This window comes from Ammospiza nelsoni, chromosome 15 (genome assembly GCF_027579445.1).
Source record: "Ammospiza nelsoni isolate bAmmNel1 chromosome 15, bAmmNel1.pri, whole genome shotgun sequence".
Taxonomy (NCBI): domain Eukaryota; kingdom Metazoa; phylum Chordata; class Aves; order Passeriformes; family Passerellidae; genus Ammospiza; species Ammospiza nelsoni.
The window spans coordinates 18,837,162-18,856,076 of record NC_080647.1 but is presented as its reverse complement, the minus strand read 5'-3'; the positions used below and the strand labels follow the sequence as shown (position 1 = coordinate 18,856,076).

At 54.6% G+C, this 18,915-nt stretch overlaps 2 protein-coding genes across 5 annotated transcripts; one reads left to right on the top strand and one right to left on the bottom strand.

The window, feature by feature from the left end:
* Positions 1-14: 14 nt before the first annotated feature.
* Positions 15-3,141, bottom strand: LOC132079882 (DNA-directed RNA polymerases I and III subunit RPAC2-like). Its single transcript, XM_059482729.1, has 5 exons — positions 3,068-3,141; positions 2,262-2,359; positions 1,248-1,324; positions 835-917; positions 15-194 (listed from the first exon to the last, which is right to left on the bottom strand). Exons 1-5 carry the CDS (start codon positions 3,101-3,103, stop codon positions 147-149), a joined length of 342 nt encoding a protein of 113 aa, XP_059338712.1. The 5' UTR covers positions 3,104-3,141; the 3' UTR covers positions 15-146.
* Positions 3,142-3,146: 5 nt separating this feature from the next.
* VAMP7 (vesicle associated membrane protein 7) lies at positions 3,147-18,327 on the top strand. Of its 4 annotated transcripts, none has more exons than XM_059482726.1 (8): positions 3,147-3,202; positions 7,759-7,914; positions 9,439-9,496; positions 10,563-10,700; positions 13,787-13,877; positions 14,160-14,227; positions 15,617-15,709; positions 16,569-18,327. In XM_059482726.1, the coding sequence occupies exons 2-8, from the start codon at positions 7,769-7,771 to the stop codon at positions 16,635-16,637; spliced, it is 663 nt and encodes a 220-aa protein (XP_059338709.1). In that variant the 5' UTR covers positions 3,147-3,202; positions 7,759-7,768; the 3' UTR covers positions 16,638-18,327. The 4 variants fall into 4 exon arrangements, with proteins under 4 accessions (XP_059338709.1, XP_059338710.1, XP_059338711.1 ...); XM_059482727.1 differs by having other exon boundaries at positions 3,157-3,202; positions 7,756-7,914; XM_059482728.1 differs by lacking the exon at positions 3,147-3,202 and adding an exon at positions 3,287-3,456.
* The last annotated feature ends 588 nt before the right edge of the window (positions 18,328-18,915 follow it).

Sequence of the window (18,915 nt, the reverse complement as noted above, 5' to 3'; positions counted from 1 at the left end):
AGCTCTGCAGCATCTAAATGAATAAACTTTATTATTAAAGAAAATACATTTTGCAGCAAAGTAATAAAAAAACAACAACAACAAAAAAAAAACTCGTTTGGACACAGGGAATTCAACAGAGATTACATCCATGCCATTCCCAAAGGCTACTGCATCTCCTCCTCCTTCTGTGCCCTGAACTCCTTCATGCTCCTCTGAAACAAAAGCATAAATGTCACCAATGTGTCCCTGGGGTGGCACAGAGCCACCACCCTGCTGTGCTGGGATTACTCTGATCAGAGCCTGGAAAGGCTGGGAAGCTCTGACAGAGCTCCAGGTGCTTTTGGAAGTGCCTGAGCGTTACAGTCACTCAAGGGACAGGGAGCCAGGCCATGCCAAGGATCAGGCAGAGCCTGGCCAAAAACCTCCCAGGCTCTCCTGCCAAAGGTGTCTCCAACACAGGAGTCAGCCTCCCACGCTGGGATCAAGGGACAGAAGGGACCTGGAATGGCCCAAGGGACAGAACTGACCCTGAGCTCCCCAGGAATGGCCCAAGGGACAGAACAGACCAGGAATGGACCAAGGGACAGAACTGACCTGAACCCTCCAGGAATGGCCCAAGGGACAGAACTGACCCTGAGCTCCCCAGGAATGTCCCAAGGGATGGAACTGACCCTGAGCTCCCCAGGAATGTCCCAAGGGATGGAACTGACCCTGAGCTCCCCAGGAATGGCCCAAGGGACAGAACTGACCCTGAGCTCCCCAGGAATGGCCCAAGGGACAGAACTGACCCTGAGCTCCCCAGGAATGGCCCAAGGGACAGAACTGACCCTGAGCTCCCCAGGAATGTCTCACCTCAAAGGTGTTGAGCACGTGTTGGCAAACACCCATCAGGTCATTCAGCCCTTTCCGGAATGGCTCCACAGCAGGAAGGGCCCCTTTGGGAAAAGATGGATTAGGGACATGGGAGGTGGCTTCCCAAGGGCAGTCCTTACCTCCCCAGGGGTGTGCCCCCTGCCCAGCCCCACAGCTTGGGGTGCCAGGGCTGCTCTCAGCCAGCCTAGGTGCCTGGAGCCAGGAATGCTGCTTCCCATTGCAGCTGGAGCAGAATTCTGGGAGCAGCCTCTGAGGCTCAGCACTGCAGTGCCTGGCAGAGGGCAGGGAGAAAGGCCTTTCCTTTATTTGACAGACTCCTGGGAAGCTGGCATGAGCAGGGGGAATTCCATGAGAGCAGGGCCCCAGCCATGCAGGGACAGTCCCAGGCTCACCTCTGGTCTGGATCCTGAAGTTGATCTTGCTTTCTGAGGGGTGTGTGATGCAGTAGCCACAGAACTCCACGTCAGGGCTGCAGGAGGGCAGAGAGGACAGGGAGCAGTGAGACCCAGGCCAGTCCTCAGCAAATCCCAGGGAAGTCAGAGGCTCAGGGCATGCCAGGCCTGTTGGGGCTCTGGATGTTTCCAGGGGAGGGATGTGCTGAGGGGAAACTGCACATGTGACCTTGTTCCCTCACACCCATCTCTCTCTGAGCTGAGCTGGAGCTCTGCAGGGCAAAGCCACAGCTGGCACCACAACCAGAGCAGTGCCAACTCTGCAGATCCAAACATGGGATACTGGATGTTTGCAATTCTCTCTGTAACCAAACCTGCTGCTGCTCTGCTGCTGCCAGAGTCTGAATGGTCCAGGGCACTGGAGGGGCTCCCAAAATGTTGCAGTGCCTCTCCCTCCAGCTGAGCTGAGTGATGGAGCTTTGCCCCCAGCTTTGGTCAGCAGCTTCTTCTTGTTGTCACAGAGATTCATCAGAGGGACCTTAAAGACCACCCAGTCCCAGCCCCTGCCATGGGCAGGGACACCTTCCACTGCCCCAGGGTGCTCCAAGCCCTGTCCAACCTGGCCTGGGACAGTCCCAGGGATGGGAAATCCACAGCCTCTCTGGGCAGCACACAGAGCCCAGGACCCAGTTACTCCTCCAGCTGCTCAGGAGGGACTGAAAGCCCTGGGCTGAGCTTAACCTGTGTTCCTGGGCAGGGGAGGGTGTGGGGGTAGGCTCAGGAGAGGCTGGTCAGGCCCTTTAAGGGCTGTTGGTGCTCTCAGAGTCCTGACACAGCCCAAGGAAAAGGAGGAGCAGCAGGTGGGAGCAGGGCTCCACATGTGACAGAAAGGCTGGAAGGGTGTGCACTGAGGGGATTTGGAACGGTTTGCCTCATCCCAGGGACAGCTGAGGTGTGGGTCAGGGAGGAGAAGGCCAGAGCAGGGCACGGGGGTCCCTCAGAGGCCCCACTCACTTCTTCATGACCATGTAGCGCAGGGAGTTGCCCAGGGTGTGATCCTCGTCGTGCAGCACAAACGTGACGCAGTTCCCGTCCGTCCCATCCGCCTGGATCTGTCACCAGAGGGAGAGGAGAGGAGCTGTCACCTCCCTGAGGCCGGGGACACCTGAAGGGTGAGGGTCAGCTCCGTGCTTAGCTTCCCAGAGTAGCTGGGAGGGCTGCGGGTCTCGCTGGGCCACCTCTGGTTTGCTGTGGCACCAAAACACCTTCAGAGAGCAGGGAAAGCTCCAAAATCCCACCTAGCTTTAAACCAGGTTAGTCCTGACCTCCACCTGCTGCTGTTTACCACAGGAGGACAGGGTGTCCCTTGGAGCCACCCTGACATGATTTGTCCTGATGCTGAAGCCACCCCACCACACGAGAAGGTGCCCCACCGCTAATCCAGGCTTGGGAATGACAGAATCAGGGAATCATCTGGGCTGGAAAAGCCCTGCAAGAGCACCAAGTCCAGCCATCCCCCAGCACTGCCAAAGCCACCCCAACCCGTGTCCCCAAGTGCCACATCCACACGGCTTTGAAATCCCTCCAGGGACGGGCACTCCACCACTGCCCTGGGCAGCTGTGCCAGGCCGGACAGCCCTGTCCATGAAGGAATGTCCCTTAATATCCAACCTGACCCTCCCCGGCACAACGCGAGGCTGCTTTTCCTCGGGAGAAGGGCCCGGCCCCCGCTCCACCTCATGGAAGGGAGCGAGCGGGACCCCCCGATCCCAACCCTAACCCCGATCCCGATCCCAGCCCGGCTCCCGGTGCCCCCTCACGGTTTCCAGCGCGGGCCCGCTGCCGCTGCCGGCCATGGCGGTTCCGGGCTCCCGGCGGCCCCGCGGCCGGAAACGCGTCGGGGCCGGGCCGGGCCGGGCGGGGCCGAGCGGGGCCGGCGGGGCCCGGGAGCGCCGGTGAGCGCGGGGGGCCGGGGCGGCCCGGAGCCGGGCCGGGCCGGGCCGCGTCGGGCCGAGCCGGGCCGGGCCGGTCTGGGGGTTCGGGTGCGGGGGTTCCGGCCGAGCACAGCCCCGGCCCCGCGGGCCTCAGGCGCTGCCGGCGGGAGGAGGCCGCGCTCGGCACCGGGAGCGGGGCACGGGCACGGGGTCACGGCGGGTGACCGGGGATTACCGGAGTGTGACTGGCGTGTCACGGGACAGCGGCGGGCCTGGTACTGGTGTGCTCTTGGTGTGGTACTGGGCTGTTACTGGTGTGTTACTGGCATGTTATTGGCGTGGTACAGGCCTCTTACCGGGGGCGTTACCGGCACGTTACTGGGGAGTTATTGGTGTGTTTCTGAGGTGTTATTGCTGCGTTACTGGGATGTTACTGAGGGGTTATTGCCGTGTTACTGAGATATTATTAATGTTACTGATGTGTTATTAGTGTACTACTGGCCTGTTACTGGGGGTGTTACCGGCATGTTACTGGGGTGTTATATAATCTGTGCTACTGGGGTATTACTGGGATGTTATATCACTGTGTTACCGGGGTGTTATTGCCGTGTTACTGGGGTATTACTTGGATATTATAACACTGTGTTACTGGGGTATTACTGGCTGTTATATCTCTGTGTTACTGGGGTGTTATTGCCGTGTTACCAGCCTGTTACCGGGGCTGTTACCAGTACGTTGTTAGGATGTTATTGGTGTGTCACTGGTCTGTTACTGGGGTATCATTAGTGTGTTACTCGCTTGTTACTGGGGTGTTACCCGTGTATTACTGGCGTGTTATTGAGGTGTTACTGGTGTGTCTGGGGGTGGACGGCGTTGCAGATGTAGCACTACATGGGTTAATTTGTTAATTAATTAATTAACCACAGGTGTGCTGGCGGGGGGTGCAGGGAGATGGAGGGAGTCGGCCCTGCTGCCATGGAACAGCCACAGCATGACAGGATGTGGCTGTGCCAGGCAGGGTCAGGTGGGATGTTGGGGACATTCTGGCCTGGACAGGGCTGTCCGGCCTGGCACAGCTGCCCAGGGCAGTGGTGGAGTGCCCGTCCCTGGAGGGATTTCAAAGCCGTGTGGATGTGGCACTTGGGGACACGGGTTGGGGTGGCCTTGGCAGTGCTGGGGGATGGCTGGACTTGGTGCTCTTGCAGGGCTTTTCCAGCCTCAGCAATTCCCTGATTCCATGCTTTGGGCTGCATGTGTTCCCTTTTTAGAGAGCTGCTTACTCAATCACCGTGGTATTGCATGTCCTTACCCCACTCCAACCCCTGCAATGCTGCCTCCAGTAAAGGTGATGAGGCTGGAAGAGCACGGGGATTGATTTCCTTGGTGATTTGTTCCATAGTGATGCACTGGGGGCACCTGAAGTAAATTCTATGTGCAGAAGGGAGGCTGAACGTGGGATAAGTTGGAGCACAAATGTTGCAATTCTCAGTTTCAAAATGAACAGGAGAGCCGCAGGACTTCACGGTGCAATATTCTGTAATGAAGTAATGATTTTTCCAGCTGCCCAGCAGAGGTTAAAGGGAAGCTCAGGCTGCTTTCTGCTGAGCTCACCCTGCTCAAACGATCTCTTTATTGCAGCAGTTTGCAGCTCGCTGGGTTGCAACACCTCCCCTTGTTCCCTTGTTCTGTGCTTGAACGGCGGGGCGGCGTGGTGCCCTTTGCTTTCTGGTAAGAGGATTTCTGCAAGTGCAGGCAGGGACCTTCCATGGCTCACTGGCACTAAGCTGGGAATCTTCTGGGCCAGAAGAGTGGCTGGAAAACAGTAAATCATCCTTACAGGAGTTGTAAACATCATGCTGGGCCTGAGCCTGTGTTTCTGATGTTCCTTAGAAGGTTTTTCTGTGCCCTTGTATTGGGGAGGAATTGTTCCCTGGCAGGGTGGGCAGGCCTGGCACAGGTGCCCAGAGCAGCTGAGGCTGCCCCTGGATCCCTGGCAGTGCCCCAGGCCAGGCTGGACACTGGGGCTGGAGCAGCCTGGGACAGTGGAAGGTGTCCCTGCCATGGCAGGGTGGCTCTGGGTGGGCTTTGAGGTCCCTTCTAACCCAAACCCTTCTGGGTTTCTAGGATCCCTCACTTCAGTCCCCAGAGGCAGCAGCTTGTGCATCTTTCAGGGTCTTTTTGGAAGGCTTGGTCTTGGCTGCTTCTAGCTGTGTAATGTTGTAAGTTTAGGTAGGAAAAAGCTCTGCAGAGGGGTTAATTTGAAGGGATTTCATTCCTGACTGTTGTAACTGCTGAGGAAGGACCTTCTGTGGCAGTTTAACAGATTTGTGTCACTAACAGCAGTAACACACGGCTGGTACTGGCTGCTCAGGGAGGGAAATGCTCCTGGTTAATCTCTTCTACTTCATGTAACCCCTTCTGCTCAGAGCTGGGGCTGGTGTTCCTGCCAGGCACAGAGCTCCCGTGCCCTGAGCATGATGAGGGCCAGGAATCTGGGGAGTCAGGGCTGTGAACTCCGGGGGCATGAGGGTGTGAGCCCAGGGAGGGAGAGCCAGGAACCCAGGGAATTGAGGACTGTGGGTCCCACAGTGCCAGTGAGTGCCACCTCACTGCTGCTGCTGAGGTGTCACCTCAGTTCCACCAACATCCGCTGTTAAAAGAGCAGGGATTTGCAGGAATTGTCTAAACACTTCCCAATCCTCAGCTGGGGCTGCATTTGTTCTGCTCAGGGCACTGAGGGGTCTGTGTGGGCTCTGTACCCTCAGTCTCAGTGTCCTTGCAGGGTTTGGGCTGTGTTTTCTGCTACAGCTGCTCCTTTCTGTGGCTCCTGGGTGGCTGCAGGAGCAGGCAGTGGTTTCCTGGTGCTGGACACTCAGCTGATTGCTCAAGAGGTGTTTGTGATTCCAGCCTGTGCCCTGGTGTTGCTCCACCCTGGGCTGGCCAGAGCCTCTGTGTCCAGTGGCTCTGCAGGGACAGGAGGGTGCAGTGAACTCCCTGGGCTGAGTTAGCTCACAATATTATTTAAGACAGGAGCATTTTGACCTGAAAATGAGCCAAAGTGGAGATTACTCAGAGCTGAAACATAAAGGAGCAAGCAATTCCTTGGAAGCTTCCTGCAGGAGCCAGCATCTCTGCCTGAAGAGCAGCCAAGGGAGAAACCAGACCCTACAAGTTTGTGAGGATGAAAGCAAACTAAACCTTGGATAAATCACATGAAATGCTGCTCACAGCAGAGGGAAGGGCAAATCCCACAGCCAGAGCAGCTGTGGCTGCTCCTGCATCCCTGGCAGTGTCCAAGGCCAGGCTGGATGAGGCCTGGAGCAGCCTGGGACAGTGGGAGATGTCCCTGCCATGGAGATGGTCTTGAGGTCCCTTCCAGCCCCAGCCATTCCATGGTTCTGTTCCCCTTGGCAGCGCTCCCAGGTGGTTGTGTGGAGTCTGTCCTGTGAGCAAATCCATGACTTTATCCTTTTCCCCTCCAGTGCTGGGCTCAGACTGTGGGAGAAGCTCTGGTTGGTGCTGGCCAAGCCTGGATCTGTGGGGCTCAGCCTGCCCAGGTGAGCCCTGCTGGGTTGGATCTCCCTTCATGGCCTTGTTAATCCAGAAGAGATCCCTAATTCTCACCAGGCAGTGCCAGGAGGATGGAGAATCTGGCTCCAGAAGCTCAGGCAGCCCTGCTGCTCTGTGGCTGTTCCCAGAGAGCTCTCCTGGGCCTTCAGGAGAGCTCTGTGATCGTGCACAGAACAGAGCAGGTCATAAGCAGGGCCTAAGTACAAAGTGAAAAATGAGATTTTTGGGTTTTGCAGGGTCCAAAGTCATCCTAAGTCCTTGCTGAGCAGAAAAGAGGCTTATGGATGTGCAGGAGGAGCAGGGCAGCTGTGCCAGCTGGGCTCTGCCATGTGCTCCATGTGTTAGATCTGGCTCTGGCCCTAGATTAATGTGCTGATACTTGAGCTGATTAAGAGTGTCCCTTTCTGTGGCAGCAGGGATGTTTTTCCAGCTCTGGAGACTCAGGGAATCCCACAATGGTTTGGGTTGGAATGGAGCTTGAAGCTCATCCAGTTCCAACTCCCAGCACCTTCTGCTACCCCAGGTGGCTCCAAGCCTGATCCAGCCTGGCCTTGGCCACTTCCAGGGATGCAGGGGCGGCCACAGCTGCTCTGGCTGTGGGATTTGCCCTTCCTTCTGCTGTGAGCAGCATTGAATGTGACTTTTCCAAGGTTTAGTTTGCTTTCATCCTCACAAACTTGTAGGGTCTGGTTTCTGCCTTGGTTTCTCTTCAGGCAGAGATGCTGGCTCCACAGCTTCTCTGGACAACCTCAGCTTTGCCACCCTCACAGGGCACAGAGGTGATAAAAACCCCTTTTTCTAGGGGGTTTTGTGTCATTGGGAGCAGAGCTAAAAGGGGAAATGAGGGAACTTTGCAGTGTCACAGCTGAGTCCTGCCCATGCCCTGCTCCCTGTGCTCCACAGGGGACACTGCCCACCCCCTGCTGTCTGTGCCAGGGGACACTGTGCAGGTCCCTGTGCCACCCTGCGGGTGCTCCAGTGCTGATGTCCCTGTTTGTCCCCAGCAGGACAGCAGCCATGGCCATCCTGTTTGCAGTGGTGGCGAGGGGCACCACCATCCTGGCCAAGCACGCCTGGTGTGGGGGCAACTTCCTGGAGGTCACCGAGCAGATCCTGGCCAAAATCCCATCTGAGAACAACAAACTGACCTATTCCCATGGCAGGTGAGTGACCCCCCTCCTTGGCTCTGGGGATGCATGAGGGCAGGGACAAACTGGGCGTGTTTGGGGTTTTTTCTGTGATTTTGCAGGTTTTTCCATCCAAATTCCCATTTGATGGAATGTGCCACCAGCTCAGTAGCTACTTCTGTCCCCCAGAACTCTGCAGCATAACCAGGATTTGAGTTGAGCTCCAGCAGAAGCACAAAGCAGTTGATACAAAATCAAATTTTTCATTTTATAATATTTTCCATTTTTATAATCCAAAGTGAGCTGGAGGATGCCCTGCTTTGGAATCTTTGGAGTTTGGCTTCTGGAAGCTTCCCCTGGATTTTCTGAGGCTTGAACGTGGCTTTAGGTGAAACTGTCACCCTTCCTGGGGTGCCTGTAGATCCTGTGCTCACAGATCACATCTTGAGCTGCCCCCAATCCAGTCTGCAGGACAGAGGGGTCATTCCCAGGATTTTCCCAGCTCTCTGAACCCTTGGTCAGTGTTGGTAGGACAGGCAGGAGATGCTTCATCACCTGAGACTCCCTGCACGTGGGAAGTGGGTGAGTCAATAGGAACAAACTAGAACAACTGTGGAAAAAAAACAGATTTAGAGGTGTTGGAGCCCATTCCAGCTCTTTTTTTGGAAATGGCAGCATGGCTGGATCCTCTCTGGTGCCCAAGCTGTTGTGTCAGAGCTGTTCTGAGGATGCAGAACTGGGCTGGGCTTCCCACATGCTCAGGAGCACAGCCTGTGGGAGATGTTTTGGGCGCAGTGCCTGCTCTGGAGTCTGACACACCTTGGGTGCTGCAGCTCTTCTCTCATGCTGAAATTTTAAGGATAAGTTTTAATATTTTAAGTTATTCCTTTGAAATAACTTTGCCTTGAGTGCTGTTCAGCCAAGTGGAAAGCTGAGTTTCAGGAGTGCTGTGGTGCATTTTGGGCAGAATGTGGGAGCTGTGAAGCTCAGTGAGCACTTGGAGCTGTTCCTCTGTCTGGAGCCTCCCAGGGATGCTCTGCCTCCCAGCCTATGGGCTGAAAAACTCCCTGGGTTCTGTCCAAGACAATTCATCCTGTTCTGAAACAGGAAAAACTTGAGTTTCTTTGAACTCCTTAAATTCATTTAATGAGTTCTTTTTGTTTTTTCTTTGTGTCTTTTGTATAAATCTGCACGAAAAAGCACCCTTCTGGCATCAGGAATTCTTGGGTTTCTCTCTCTCTGCTCTTGGCCTCTCTGAGGAGTCTGCAGGGTGGTACCAGACAAGTTTCACTTCACTCTTTCCAGGAGAGTTGTGGATGTGCAAGGATTTTTGAACTTTTTATAGGAGCAGACCTTCAGAACAGAGACCTCTGCCCCAGCCTCACTTCCCTGGACATTTACCTTGGACATGTTTATCTGTGCCAGCTCCATAGAATAACCTGGATTTTCTCTTGCCAGCCCCCAAAGCCCCCACAGGCAGCAGTGGCTTCTGGAAAATGAAATTCTGGAAATGTGGCAGCTTCCAATGACATTTTGTTTGTTCCTTTCCATTCCCTGCAGTTACCTGTTCCATTACATCTGCCAGGACAGAATCATTTACCTGTGCATCACAGATGATGTGAGTACTGGAGACACCACTACAGCCCTGGGAAATTGGGGAATTTTGGTTTTGGTGTGGCAGTTATTAGTGAGGGCTGCTCTGAGGTGCCTTTTCTCCCACTGGAGCTGCTCTAGCCTCAGTTATAGTTTGAACTCAGCCCAGAGCTCAGATCAGAGTTGTGGGATGGTTTGGGTTGGGAGTGACCTTCAGAATCATCCATTCCATGGGAGGGAGCTTTCAGTCCTGTGGGTTGGGAGTTGTGGGGTGAAGTTCCTGCCTGTGCCCAGTTTGTCTCAGTGCAGTGGGTTGGTTGTTGCAGTGTGATGCCATTTCCTGCTTCACCTATCCCAACCCCCCAGGTGTGCCAACCTCTCCTTTCCCTTCCCCCTTTGCCCTCCTGCTAAGGGCTGTCTGTCAAGCTTAACATTCCAGCAGGGGCGTTATCTGGTTGGTGCAGTTCAAAAGATGCCCCTCAGCTCTGGGGTCATTGGCCTAGCCAAGTGTCACTTGTCCCCTGAGCCTTCCCCTCCTCCCACCTGGTTGGTGCCTCACCTATCCCTTCCCTCCCCCTCCCCATGAGCTTAAAAAGACAATGAGACCATGCGGCCGGGATTCTGTGTGTAGCTGTTACAAGATCCAGAGGTCTGTCATCCTGGAATAAAACTCTGGATTAAACTCTATGACAGAATCCTCTCCTTTTCCTCTTCACCTAGCTTAAGGACTTTCACCAGAGGTAAACCTGAGTTCTTCTAGCCTGGACTTGTTCCAGTGCCTAGCTGCAACATCCAGCCAGCCACAGGTGTCTCTGTGGTGAAACACCACAGCTGCCGCCTCTGGTCAGCAGCAAGGGTCAGATGAGCCCGGGCACGTTCCACCTGGTAATATTGGGATATTATTCCATAGTTGGTGGTGCAGAGACCACTCCAGCTGCCAGTAGAATTTCCTGGTGCTCCTGGATTCTGGGAGTGCTGCAGGAAATGCTCCCGCTGAGGGCAGGGGTGGAGCCCTGGGGCTGCCAGTGCCGGAGTGCAGCCCCAGCCCTGCAGCTGCTGTTGCTGACTCTGTGTGTGCTCTCTGCTGGCAGGACTTTGAGCGCTCCCGAGCCTTCACGTTCCTGAACGAGATCAAGAAGCGCTTCCAGACCACGTACGGCTCGCGGGCACAGACCGCCCTGCCCTACGCCATGAACAGCGAGTTCTCCTCTGTGCTGGCTGCACAGCTGGTGAGGCCCTGAGCTCCTGCAGCCCAGCCTCCCCACAGAGCCCCTCGGGTGGGCTTGGGGGTGTCTTGGCTTGGAAAGCCAGGTGAATGCTAAGGAGGGCAGGAGCCTCCCCTGACATGGAAAATGTAAACCCCCTCCCTTCCAATTGCTATCAATTTTAAATTAAGGTGCTCTCAGGCAAAAAATAGGGGAGCAGGAATAACAGTTCTTTAATAGGGAAGAAAATAAAAGGATAAAATAAACAGTGCAGTAAACTAAAAACAATACTGACAGAGTCAGAACCCAACCTGACACCCTGTGGGTGGCTTCTGTCCGAGCCAGCTGACTGTGCTTGGCCATTAATTAGAAACACCCACATGAGACCAATCACAGATGCACCTGTTGCATTCCACAGTAGCAGATAATAATTGTTTACATTTTGTTCCTGAGGCCTCCCAGCTTCTCAGGAGGAAAAATTTTAAAGAAAAGATTTTTCAAAAAATATCATAGCTACATTCTGACACCCTGTGGGTCAGGGTGTTGGTGGCAGTCCCATTGGAATTGTGGCTCAGCCCTCCTGCAGTGTCAGGGGTGGTTCTGTTGGAGCAGGGATCCTGTAGAGAAGGATGGATTCTTCCTCTGAAGATCCAGGAAGGAGAGGCAGCTGCTGTTCCTCTGGGGAATCCAGTGGAGAAAACTGTGCTGTTGTCCCAAGATCTCAGATTATATCCAGTTGGGAATGCTTGGCTCCTCCCTCTGGGCTCACATCTCCCAATGGGATGCTGTAGTTCTTATCAGCCATGCAGGGACATTCAATAGCCCAATATCAGCCGAGGTCCCCTCCCCAGGGAGGAGTGGGTGTGGGGGAGGTAAGGAAAACTGCCCACTGAACAGAAGACAACTTCCATACAGATGGCAAATAGATACAGTTTGCTTGACAATCCAGGACAGGGGGGTTTGAGGTGTCCCTTGGATTAAAGATGAGGTGTCCTGGGAATGGTGGCTTTAGGGCTGTCCCCAGCCTGTGGTTTGTGTCCCCAGGCCCTCAGAGCCCTGCTGGGGCTGTTCTCCAGGGAGGGCTTGGCTCTGTTGCTGTTTATCCCATGGCAGGGCCAGGTTTGGGGCTGTCACAGCTGCAGGAGGAGGGGCCCTTGGTGGGCACAGCTGAACCCTCCCCAGTGCAGGAGTTGTGGAGCAGTCCCAGCTGTGCCAGTTGTGTGGTGGCTGCAGGGTGATGCCAGAGCTCTGAGGGAGGATTTGCACCTGTGCTGCTCCTGCCTGAGCTTTGCACTGGGATTTGGGGCTGTGCAGGTGGTTTGGAGCAGGGAGAGTCACAGGAGCTCATTCCAGGAGCTGCTCCTTGCCTTCCACAGCAGGGGGAGAGCAAGGAATGGCAATGCCAGTGAATAATGAACAGGATTAACTTCCTGTGCCTGAGGAAGGAGCTTTTCCTCCAGGCTTTGCTGTGTGGGGACTGAAACTACCCAAAGTGCTGACTCATCACTTTATAAGCTCTTCAGGGCTGGAATAAGCTGGAATTGCCTTATCAGAAAAGCCAGGCTGTCGTTGGAGCCATGGGGCTGATATTCCTCTAAAATCCCAACCTTTCCATCTCCCTGAGCACAGGAGGAGCTGCCTGAGATTTTCCACATTGCTGGGATGCAGGATCAGCTGAGGGGAGCTCAGTGCTGACAGAGCCCTTCCCTCCCTGGTCCCATAGGATGTGAGGGCTGACATTCCCTGCTGAGATGTTCTCCTGTGTGTTCCTGTGTGAGGCAGAGATCCAGCCCCAGCTCCAGTGCAGCACTCAGATAATCCTGGAGAGGGAGGCCATGCTTCCAGTATAACCAGTGCCATGCTTCCAGTATAACCAGTGCCCAGCTATGACTGTGGCCAGCCTGAAACCTCCTGGGAATCTCCCCTGAGGAGGTGGAGGAGGAGCTGCTGGATTTGGTGCTGTCACCACGAGTTGTGGCTGCCCAGGTGGGGGTGGCAGTGTCAGACTGGCTCCCTGTGCTGTCAGAAATGGAACTCCTAACCAGGAAAAACTCGGATTTAAGCAGCTACGTGGGTGATCATGGAGCAGAGCTGTTGTGACTGAAATCCCTGAATAGGAATAGCAGAGCTCAGTTCCCTGATGCTGACTGGGCCTGACTGATCCTGCAAGCACTCAGGCTCCTTTAGCCTGAGGTTGGCTCGTGCTGCTCCCACCCACCCGAGCTGTGCAGTCACCAGGGGACCCTGGGATCCCCAAACTGGGGGGACAGGCTGAGAGAAGGGAATGGAGGGGGAGGGATGGCAGGAATGGTGCTCAGGACAAACACCAGAGGGGCTGGCAGCAGCAGGGCTGGCAGTGAGGGCTCAGCTGTACCCAGGAGGTGACAGGGGGATCCTCTGGGATGGCTCTGGGACATGGGATGGCTCCTGGCTCTCCATTCCTTTGGGGAGAGCAGTCAGGCCACTCAGTCAGGCCCACTGACCTTCAACATCTGGTGTGCTGCTCCCAAACTGTTGGCTTCTTGAGGCTCCTGTTTTCCCTGGCTCCTGGCTTTTGAGGCTCCTGTTTTCCCTGCCTGTTCTTGTAGGAATGTGCCCCCTGTTGACGGAGTGACCAAATTATTCTTTGTCTGCTTACAAAGGCAAAAAGCCCAAAAGTTTCTCTCCTCAATTTAGTAAAAAGACACCTCATAAGACCTTTAAGACTTCACCTCAGAACTAGAGCTACCCAACTGGACAGAAGCCAAGAGGTCCTCCTCAGTAATTCACTAAAAAAAAAAGAAAACAAAAGAAATAATCGCTTTTATAGAGTGTTTTAACAAGAGTACAAACCTCTTACCCCTAACTCAAGTTTTTCTCTGTAAGAAAAACTTGTTTATTTTGCCTTTTGTTATTTTACTTTGCCTTTTGTTACACTTTATTAAATTATTTTTATTATCTTTGTTATTTTGCCTTTTATTAAACCATTTTCTGTTTCCAACACAACCTCAAAAACCATCCTACTCATTTTAAACCATTCCAAGTAGCAGAGCTATCTCAAGTGTAACAAATTCCTCTCAGAGCTCATAAGACCTTGCTCAAGGAGTACAACATGATGTTCTCTGTTGCAGAAATACCACTCAGAGAGCAAGGGCCCAGACCAGGTGGCAGAGACACAAGCCCAGATCGATGAACTCAAAGGGATCATGGTCCGGAACATAGGTACTGCTTCCCTGGGAAAGGCTCCCTGCACCTGCTCTCATTTGGGGTTTGGCTGCTGCCAGGTCTGCCCACCCAAAACAGAGGGTGAGATGTGGAACTGAGCAGAATTCAGTCCCAAAGTGCAGCCTGTGTGATGTCAGGCTGTTCCCTAAGGCCCTGGGTATCCCAGGAGGGCTGGAAGCTGCAGCCAGGAGCTCCTGGCCTGGGTTTGGCTGTTGGGAGCAGCTTTTTGCCCTGGGATTTCACCTTCAGAGCTGGATTTTTTTTGTCTCTTTTCTCCAGACCTTGTGGCACAAAGAGGAGAGAAGCTGGAGCTGCTGATTGATAAAACAGAGAATCTCGTGGATTCGGTGAGTCTGGGGAAGTCCTGGAAGGGGGGAAGTTGTGTCACTGCACCAGGGAGGTGGGGACAGCTCCTGGAGACACTTAAAGGACACAGAGGAATCGAGGCCTGCAGGGAATCCTTTCCCCTCCAAGCTGTTTCCCAGTTTGGGAAAGCTCCAGCTTCCCTTGCTCCCTGTGCCACAGCCAGCCAAGGGTGACACATCCCTGTCCTCATCCCTGTGCCCAAGGTGGGGACAACCCTCTCTGCAGTGATAGGAGAGATAAAATCACAATTTACACTTCCCTGGCAGCTGGCTGCAAATAAACTGGAAAATGTGCATCTGTGGAGTTGTTCTGATACCAGCAGGGAAAGTGTGGCTGATTTAAAATTAAAAAAAGCTGAGTTGTTGCATCTAAATAATCTTTAAAGACTCTGGAGCTTCTTGGAGTGTTTCTGAGGAAATGAAGACTGAAAAAAAACCCAAATCAATGTAATTATGAAGCACAGTTATCTAGCAAAGTGCTGTGCACTCTGGAAGCTTTTTGTGTTTCCTTTGGGAATCCCTGGCCCTGGCTCAGCATCCTCCTCTGCAGCATCCTGGCTTGGTGCCCAGCTCCTGTGGCATCCAATCCTCAGGCTGGGAGAGTGCCAGGAGCTCCTGTGTGTGGCTGTGGGGATCCAAACATCCCTGAGCTGTCCCAGAGCCCTCCTGCTTTGGAGGGCAGCAGAGCAGGGAGCAGTCCTGGAGCTCCCAGGTGTTCAAAGCTCAGGTAAAGCTTTAGGGAAAGGGACTGGAATTCCTTCAGCAGCTGGGCTGAGCTCATGGAGGAGCTGTCCCAGGGAGTGCAGGCTTTTGGAAAGCTCAGGGAGATGGAGGGATGGAACATCCTTCAGTGGGAATGTCCCACAGCCCAGGAGGAGGCATCCCTGGAGATCCAGGGCTGATGTTCCCCACCTTGGGAATGGGCCCCAAGGCAGAGCTGCAGCTCCCAGGATGTGGTTCCTGCCTGCTGCAGCCTCAGGAGGGTGGTTTGTAGGAAAAGCTGGCACTGCCCACTGCCCAGTGGGATGAGCTGCTGGAGTGGCTGCTCCCAGGGGCAGGTGCCTCCTGCCTGGCTGTGGGAATGGCTGCACTGACCCAGCCTCGGGGAGTTGGGATCATTTAGTGCCCAAACCCTATTTTGAATGTGTGGAATTGCAGGGTACAGAGAGGACAAGCTTTCCATGACAGGTGCCCAGAGCAGCTGTGGCTGCCCCTGGATCCCTGGCAGTGTCCAAGCCAGGCTGGGCATTGGGGTTTGGAGCAGCCTGGGACAGTGGGAGGTGTCCCTGCCATGGCTGGGGTGGCACTGGATGAGCTTTAGATCCCTTCCAACTCAATCCATGCTGGGATTTCTCTTGTTTTCCCTTGCAGTCAGTCACTTTCAAAACCACCAGCAGGAACCTTGCCCGAGCCATGTGTATGAAGAACCTCAAGCTCACCATCGTCATCATCATCGTGTCCATTGTGAGTGTGGGGCCTGGAGCTGCTGTGCCAGGCTGAGCCCCTGCAAACTCCAAACCCCTGGCACTGTCCTGGCATCTGTGTGTGCCCACATCTGCCTGGGAGGGCAGAACCAGGGCAGGGCCTCCTGTATGAGGAGGGTGAAGGGCCTGGGCAGTCAGAACTGCAGGGAGGGCCTGGGGGGCTCAGCCTGGAGAAGAGGAGGCTCAGGGGGGACCCTCTGGCTCTACAAGCACCTGGAAGGAGGTTGTGATGGGGTGGGATTGGCCTCTTCTCCCAGGCAAGTGGGGAAATGGGCTCAGGTTGCACTGGGGGGGAGGTTCAGGTTGGATATTAGGAAAAAGTCCTTCCCTGCCAGCCCAGGGCAGTGCTGGGGTCACCATGGAGGGGTTCAGAACACGAGTGGATGTGGCACTTGGTGACATGGTTTAGTGGATGTGGGGGGATTTGATCAGAGGTTGGACTCTGTGATTGTGGAGGTCTTTTCCAACCTTTGTGACCCTCTGAGAGGAGATGGGGACACCTGTCCAGGAGCTGCCCCTGCTTGCCCCAGGAGCAGCTGAGGTGCCCTGCTTGAGCTGGGGTGGCTTTTGAGCTCTCAGTCCTCGTGGGGTCTTGATCTGTGACTCTGAAGTGGCTTTTTTGGTGTGACAGTTCCCTTCCAGCTGTAAGGACTGTGGATGGAGCAGCTGCAGGGGCAGGGTGGGAAGCACTTTGTCACCTCCATGGGGACTTCTCAGCTGCAGGGGTGTGGAGGGACAGGAGGGTGTCAGACAAGTTCTTCAAGGCTTTGACCATCAGAGGTTTCCAGGTCATGCTGTGGCAGTCAGTGAATGCTGGGAATCCCCCGTTCCCTCCCCAGGTGATCCTGTACATCATCCTGTCAGCTGTGTGTGGCGGGCTGGCCTGGCCCAGCTGTGTGCAGAAGTAACTGGAGCTGGAGCTGCTCACCAGGAGATGAGGCAGAGTGTGAAGAAGGAACCTCCAGAGTGACTCCTGCCTGTCACCACTGCCACCTTGCACCGCCCATCCCTTCAGACTGTTTGCCTTATCACCCAGACAGACCCAGCTGGTCGCTGCTCTGCAGCCGTGACCTCAAGAGTGGGCTGGGTTAATTACTTGAAAGGATTTTTGTGTTCCTTTTGCTGTCCCAATGCCACCCCTGGGAGGGTTCAGTGCATGCTGGCCCCGTGTCCCTGTGGCTTCCCCTGGCTGGGGACAGGAGTGGCTGCAGCTCTGCCCCTGCGATGGAGCTGTCCCACAGAGGAGGTTCAGGGTGGGCTGAGCCAAACTAACGGGGACAGGTGGGTTTGGGGTCCCACAGAGCCTCTCCTGCACATCTGGCCACAGCTGGTGGCTCCCAGTGCTGCACCATGGGGAGGTCATGGTGTCACCCTGGTAGGAACAAAAGGGGCCTGGGCTTTGTGCACTCACAGGTGGAGGTGCTGCTGCTGGGGACTCCTCCCTGTTCCTGCAGTGATCCTGCAGGAGGAGGGTGTGGGGTCACCTCAGGGTGTGCAGTGGCTGCCTCTTCATCCTCACTTCTTCCTCATCTCCCCCTGGGCTGGAGCTGAACAGACACAGCAATGGGGCTGGTTGTACACGGTTCAGGATCTGCTTCCTCACAGATGATTTCTCCTGCTCTTCTTTGGAGGCTGGACTGCAATGAGAATTAGAGAATTATTCTGGCACTGGCTACAGTGAATTTGGGGCCAAGCTGGTTTGCTGAGGTGCCAGGGAGCTGCTGCTTGTGCTTCTCCTGGAAGGTGTGCACTGAAACTGGAGGATGAGTGGTGGAGTTGGTGGCTGGTGACTTTCCCCAAGGTCTGACGGAGAAAGGCTCTGCCAGAGGATGAACGTTCTCCTGTGGGAGGATCTCAAACCAAACCCAAGGCTGTTAACCAAATGCAGGCTCAGGGCTGCTGTTTCTGTGCCAGCTGCACATCTCCATCCCAAGCCAGGCCTGGCTGAGGAGCTGGAGCTGCTGGGGCCTGGGAAAGCGCTGGGGGCACCTCTGTCCTGGAGCTGAGGGGCTCCTTTCCCAGGGAAAAAATGGAAACACTTCAGGGTGAAGGAATCTGCTTTTGGCCCAGGGAAGGCGAGGGATGGAAGGGGAGGCTTCTTGTGGTGCCTGAGCTGGAGCATGGAGTTGCTGCCACAAGGTCCTGGTGACACTGGCAGGGTGGTGTGCCACGAGGTCCTGGTGACACTGGCACTGCTGCTCCTTCCCGTGTGGCTCTGGCCATGGAGCTTCCCAGCAGGGCCCAGGTAGAGTTACAGTCTCCTAGGAACAGTGCCTCCTTTGGATTTGTCACTGCTAGGCTGCAGTTTCACCAAGGGTGATTGGATCTTGCTATCCACAAAGTGCCAGTGGCCACTGGCACCTGCTTCTTTCTGTGCTGAATGTGAAGTTGGAGCCCTCTCCCTGCAGCTCCTGCTCCTGCAGCCCCAGGTCCAGCTGTGCACGTTATAGGGATTGTGCTGTACCATGTTCATTTGGATGATTTGTCTTCTGTACAAACAATTTTTAAAGAAAATCCTTCCTTTCCTTCTTGAGGATGCACTGAGGCATTAGTGTAAAATACCATTACCTTGATTTCAATAAAATTCCTGTACAGAAAGCAGAGTTCCATGGTTCTGTGGAACACCTCCCTTAGGAATGCTCTGTGCTGATGCAGGAGGGTTTGGAAGCAGGATCATGCTTGGGGATGAGGGAGGTGGATTTCCTCTTGGACTTGCAGAAGTTGTTGGGAGTTGTTGATTGTTACCTCAGTTTGAGGCAAAGCTGCATTTTCATGGTATCAGCCAGGGCTTGGGATGATGGAGAATATTGGGAGCTGCACTGAGATCACTTGGTGTGAGAACAGCTCAGAAAAACAAAAGGATAAAATTAAATTAACAGCTCCTGAGTGTGATGGTTCTGTCAGAGCTGCGCTTGTTCCCTCCTGAAGTGGGACAGCCTCTCCCAAGTGCCTGTCAGCAGCAGGTTTGTACTGGAAACACCTGGAAATCCAAACAAAATCCAACCTCAGCACCTTCCTGCTGCTCTGCTCAGCCTGGAACTGCAGCCAGGTCTGCATCTCCACAGCAGCCAGGCTGGAAAACATGGAAACAATCCCACCTGCCTGAGAGGCTTTAACTGGGATGCAGCCTTCAGCCAGTTAATATCTGACTCCTTCAGGAAGTTTCTGTTCTTCACCTACTTTCAC

What these genes read in the sequence shown, in the direction of transcription:
- LOC132079882 (XM_059482729.1), bottom strand. Translation starts at nt 3,103, where the DNA reads ATGGCCGGCAGCGGCAGCGGGCCCGCGCTGGAAACC. An exon ending in GCGGGCCCGCGCTGGAAACC is followed by an intron (nt 2,360 to 3,067) that starts GTGAGGGGGCAC and finishes CTCTGGTGACAG; the next exon opens with ATCCAGGCGGATGGGACGGA. An exon ending in CTTCAGGATCCAGACCAGAG is followed by an intron (nt 918 to 1,247) that starts GTGAGCCTGGGA and finishes CTTTTCCCAAAG; the next exon opens with GGGCCCTTCCTGCTGTGGAG.
- VAMP7 (XM_059482726.1), top strand. Translation starts at nt 7,769, where the DNA reads ATGGCCATCCTGTTTGCAGTGGTGGCGAGGGGCACCACCATCCTGGCC. An exon ending in ACCTGTGCATCACAGATGAT is followed by an intron (nt 9,497 to 10,562) that starts GTGAGTACTGGA and finishes CTCTGCTGGCAG; the next exon opens with GACTTTGAGCGCTCCCGAGC. An exon ending in TCATCATCATCGTGTCCATT is followed by an intron (nt 15,710 to 16,568) that starts GTGAGTGTGGGG and finishes TTCCCTCCCCAG; the next exon opens with GTGATCCTGTACATCATCCT.